The 5,312-nt window shown below is 43.5% G+C and overlaps 1 protein-coding gene across 2 annotated transcripts in view; it reads right to left on the bottom strand.

The window, feature by feature from the left end:
* MED6 (mediator complex subunit 6) overlaps positions 1-5,150 on the bottom strand; it is a 31,203-nt gene extending 26,053 nt beyond the window's left edge. For both annotated transcript variants that reach the window (XM_006884728.1, XM_006884729.1), the window contains exon 1: positions 5,129-5,150. In XM_006884728.1, the coding sequence (XP_006884790.1) occupies positions 5,129-5,150 (22 nt within the window). The remainder of the gene's footprint in view (positions 1-5,128) is intronic.
* Between the last annotated feature and the right edge of the window lie 162 nt (positions 5,151-5,312).

Below are 5,312 nucleotides of genomic sequence, written 5' to 3'. Positions count from 1 at the left end.
GTGCGGTTGGCGCAGGATAGAGCAGGGTTTAGGGCTGTTGTGCATAGGGTCGCTATGAGTCGGAAACGACTCGACGGCACATAACAACAACAACAACAATTGTTTCTTTTACTCACTGAGTAGTGAGTGTAACAGCATGTCAACAAAACCTAAACATAGCCCTCTAACAATCAGGAAGTGATGGGTCTAGGCACTTAAACCTCCTACATATGATGAAACACAAACATATAAAACCATTATCCAAAAATGTAGATTACTGAATAATTTTACTAACTTGAGACTTACTTGTAATAAGGATGTGTCTGACTAAATTATATTAAAACTGTATCTCAAACACTTTGCTTTAAAAGGTTAGTATAGTCAAACAAAAACAAACAAACAAACAAACAAAAAATCACTTTGGAGAAAAAGCCCCCCTTTAAAAAAATCTCCTGAAGGCAAAGGCTTATTTAACCATGAATCTCAGCTTATATGTTCTTCTGGTTGTTATGTAGTGTCCAGTTAGAAATGACTCCTACTTGACCCTCCAGTGGGTTTTCAAGGACATTCAACATTCTTGGTACCAGCAGTCAGGAAATCAAATGACAAATTGCATTGGGAAGTCTGCTGTCAGAGACCTCTCCACAGTACTGAAGAGCAACAATGTCAGTCTGGAGACTCTGGTGTGCTTGATCCAAGCCATGGTTCTTTGCAATTACTTGCTCTGCATTCAAGAGCTGGACAGTAACTAAGGATGATAGAAGTATTAATTCCTCTGAGTTGTGGTGCTGGCAAAGAGTGGTGAACATACAGTGGACTGCCAGGAAAACAAACAGGTCTGTCCTGGAGAAGGTGAAACCAAGCTGCTAACTGGAGGCAAAGATTTTGAAGCTCCATCTCCATATTTGGGAATGTGGCCAGGAGAAAGGCATCATGCTTAGAAAACAGGAGGGACAGAACAGGAGATGAAGACCCAGGACGAGATGGACTAACTCAGTGACTGGAGAAATGGGATTAGGTATGTCCCAGACAATGAGACTGGCTCAGAATAGGGCAAGGTTCAGAGCTAAAGTACACTGGGTCACTATGAATGGCAGGTGACTCGATGGCACACAACAAATCACACAGGAGACTGCCCTTCTTTCTCCTGTGGAGCACCTAGTGGATTCAAACCAAGTATCTTGGGGTTGACAGCACTAGTCTTTCCAACTAGGCCACCAGTGCTCCCTAGCTTGTATCTAGGTAGGTACAAAATTCCAAACCTAATATTGTTATTCTTGTTATGAGCCATTGAGTCACCTGTGACTCATAGCGACCCTATGTACAACAGCCCTAAAACCTGCTCTATCCTGTGCCAATCTTATTGTCTCTGACACATCTACCCCTATTACCCCAGACAATGAAACAATCCATCTCATCAAGGGTTTTCCTCTCTTGTGCTGTCCTTCCACCCTCCCATGCATGATGTCCCTCTCAAAGGACTGGTCCTGCCTTGCAACATGTCCAAAGTATGTCAGATGAAGCTTCAGAATCCTTGCCTCCAAGGAGCAGCCTGGTCTCAACCTCTCTAGGTTGAACTTTTTTGTTCTTCTAGCAGTCCATGATATATCCAATACTCTTCTTCAGCACCACAGCTCAAAGGCATTAATTCTCCTATCATTCCTAGTCATTGTCCAGCTCTCTGATGCATAGCAAGTAATTGCAAAGATAATGGCCTGGATCAGGTGCACCTTAGTCTCCAGACTGACATGGTTGCTCTTCAGTACTTTGGAGAGATCTCTGACAGCAGACTTTCCCAATGCAATTCTTTTTATTTCCCGGCTGCTAGTACCAAGAGTGCTGATTGTGGAGCCAAGCAAACTAAAGCTGTTAACAATATCGATCTCTTCACTATCTATCATGATGCTGCCAATTGGCCCAGAGGTGAGAATCTTTGTTATCTTGATGTTGAGCTTCAACATTACTTCAATGCTGCAATCCTTGGCCTTCTGCAACAAGCACTTCAGGTCTTTCTCAGTTTCAGCAAGCAGGGTTGTGTCATCTGCGTAACGCAGACTGATCAGTCTACCTCCAATCCTGATGCCACAATTCTCCTCATAGAGTCCAGTTTCCTTGATAATCTGTTCTGCACATGTTGTTGTTGTTATGTGCCGTTGAGTCGCCTGCGACTCATAGTGACCCTATGTACAACAGCCCTAAACCCTGCTGTATATTGTGCCAATCGCACTGCCTCTGACACACTCACCCCAAATACCCCAGTTACTAAATCAATCCACCTCATAGAGGGTCTTCTCCTCTTGTGCTGTCCCTCAACCCTCCCAAGCATGATGTCCCTTTCCAAGGACCTGTCCCTCTTTACAACATGTCCAAAGTATGTCAGACGAAGCCCCAGAATCCTTGCCTCCAAGGAGTAGCCTGGTTTAACTCTCTCTCTCGAATAAATCTGTTTGCTTTCTTGGCAGTCCATGATACATTCAATACTCTTCTCCAGCACCACAGCAAAGGCATCAATTCTCCTTCTATCCTCCCTAATCATTGTCCAACTCTCTGATGCATAACAAGTGAATGCTAAGACCATAGCCTGTATCAGACGCACCTTAGTCTCCATATAGATTTTAAAAAATAGAGAGATAGGACGCATCCCTGGTGTACACCCTTCCCAATTTTGAATCTAACATAGGTACTAAAAGATTTACAATTTATATAGATAAGCTGTTATTTTTGCTGTGTGCCGTTGAGTCAGAATCAACTCATATAACCATCCAACAGGGTTTTCAAACGCTGAAAATCTCACAGGAAGAGAATGCCTATCTCCTACCTATGAAGCAGCTGGCAGATTTAAATTGCCTCCCTTTAGGTTAGCAAGGCAACTTCCTACCCAATAGGCCACCAGAGTATAAGTACAAAAATGTATTAAAGTATTTCAAATTAAAATAAAATGTATTACAACTTACATAAATACTATGTAAAACAAATGAAAGCTAATAATGGTCTCTACAGGTGAGAGTTTTAAGCAAACATATGAACATTTGCAGGAACCACTATGTTGTTGTTACGTGCCATCGAGTGGCTTGCGACTCATAGCGACACTATGTACAAGAGCCCTAAACTCTGCTCTGTCCTGTGTCAATCGCACTGTCTCCGATACACCCACCTCGATTACCCCAGTTACTGAATCAATTCACCTCATAGGCACAGGAACCACTATAGTGAATAATAATTCTTTAGCTCTCATTTTTTTTTTCTTGAACATTCATTACCTCCTCCTTCCAACCTACTCTATTAGGAAATAAGTTTCTCATGCTTCAACTGTTTCTACAATCTTCCTTCTGTCCCATTTTTGAAATCTAGAGCACAATCTTGAAGACATTTTTCAACAAATACACTGAAATAAGCACATGTATGTTCACTGAAAGAAAAGGGAGACCTAATTTTAACCAGAGACCAAGTAGCAGCAACTAGGGAATTAGCCTGCTGTCTTCTTGTCACCTGATCTAAATGCAACCCTAAAGACCAGAGTAGAATTGCCCTGGTAGCCCAATGGCTAAAGAATCTGGCTTCTAACCAAGAAGTGAGTGTTGAGCTCACCAGTTGCTCTTAGAGAGAAAGAGGAGACAGTCCCCTGCACGGTTGCTAGGAGTCTGAACCTACTCAGTGATGGTGGGTTTACAATCATCTCCAAAAGGTTGCCGTGAGCATGGGACCTCTCTGTCGGGTGGGTTCCATAGTCCACCTATTTGTCAGTTATAAAGCAGATAGTGCTTAACCACTGTGTCACCATCAAGCAAAAGAAAATTCACTGCCTTCAAGTTGATTCTGACTCACAGCATCAATCATAGAATCGCTCTCATATAAGGCTGAGTATCTTTAAGCTTACTGTCACATGTTGTTCCTCTCAAGTAACTTCTGGTGGGTTGGAACCACTAACCTTTCAGCTAGCAACCAAGTGCTTTGATGATGTGTCACCAGGTTTCCAACTTAAGGGGCTATGTCTATTCATTTCTTCATTGACTCAAATATTAGAGTACATGTTATCAAGAAGGACCAATCCCTAGAGAAGGATATCATGCTTGACAAAGAGGGTCTGCAGGAGAAGAGGAAAATCCTTAACAGATGGAAATACAGAGACTGCAACATGCGACTCAAGTGACACCGTGAGAATGGCACGAGCCTGAGCAAGAGGGTTTGTTTGGAGCCCCCCCAAGTCCCTCCCACTTCACAGCACTAAGCAATAACAACATCAAAATAGCTGTTGAAAGCAAATGGCCTTGCCTTCAGTACCTTCTGGAGAAAACCAAAAACAAACCCTAACAGTAGAAAATCTAGGGATTTATGGCCACGCCCCCATGAGGCACAATGATTAAAGATTACAGAATTAGAAATCGAGGCCTTTGAATTGTTGGGCCGGAAGCAGTGAACATATAAGCCTACCAGGGACTGCCAAAAGAACAAGTCTTTCTTGGCAAAAGTGCAAGCAGAGTACACTTGGCGGAAAAGAGGGCAAAACTTCATCTGACACACTTTGGGCAGGCTATTAGACGTGGCCAGTTCTTGAAAATAAGGAATGATGTTGGGAAAGGTAGAGGGTCTGAGAAAATAAGGAAGACCCTCAAGATGAACTAACACACAGACTATAATAACGGGCTCAAGTACATCAGAATTGTGGTAACAGCGCAGGAGAGGGCAAAGTTCAGATCTGTTGTTCTCAGAATTGTAGTCGACTCGATGGCAATTAACAAGAACAATCAGGCAGTAATGTCAGAATCCCGGAGGCTAAACTGTTCTGTGTTTCGAATCCACTCCCTCTGCGAAAGCAATGAGGCACGCTCTATGAGGATTTAAAAGCTCGGAAACACGATGGAGGATCGCCACGAATCGGAATCACTAAACGGTAGTTAGTTTGTTTTCTTGAGAGGTTTTTGTTGTTTAGGGCTTTTCTTGGAGGGTGGGAGACCCAAAGTCCAGAATTTGCAATCCCTTCAAGTGTTCTGAGAACCTACGGGAACTGGGGAAACCCAGCAATCTTTCGCCAGAAAGCATTCACAAGAGCTTGGAAGACCTCAGGAAAAACTGATGGTTGGCCCTTAGGACTTATAAAGCCCTAATGCAGTACACAATCAAGAAACATAACGGAACAGCACTGACTTACCTCGGATATCCACAGCCGCCATAGTGCCACTGGCACTCGCGAGCACTTCCGGCGTACAATAAACGTAAGAGGTCGCAGCAGATCGCGTTGCTGATGAAGCAAGCAAAGAGGGGAGGGACGTGCAAAGGGAGGAAGAACGGAAATGAGAGGAGAGTGCGTGGAAGAGGAGGAAGGGGGGCAGGGA

Source organism: Elephantulus edwardii, unplaced genomic scaffold (genome assembly GCF_000299155.1).
Source record: "Elephantulus edwardii isolate Elephantulus edwardi_28Jun2011 unplaced genomic scaffold, EleEdw1.0 scaffold00037, whole genome shotgun sequence".
Taxonomy (NCBI): Eukaryota; Metazoa; Chordata; class Mammalia; order Macroscelidea; family Macroscelididae; genus Elephantulus; species Elephantulus edwardii.
Note: the sequence above shows the minus strand (reverse complement) of the source record. Positions and strands in the feature narration are given on the sequence as shown.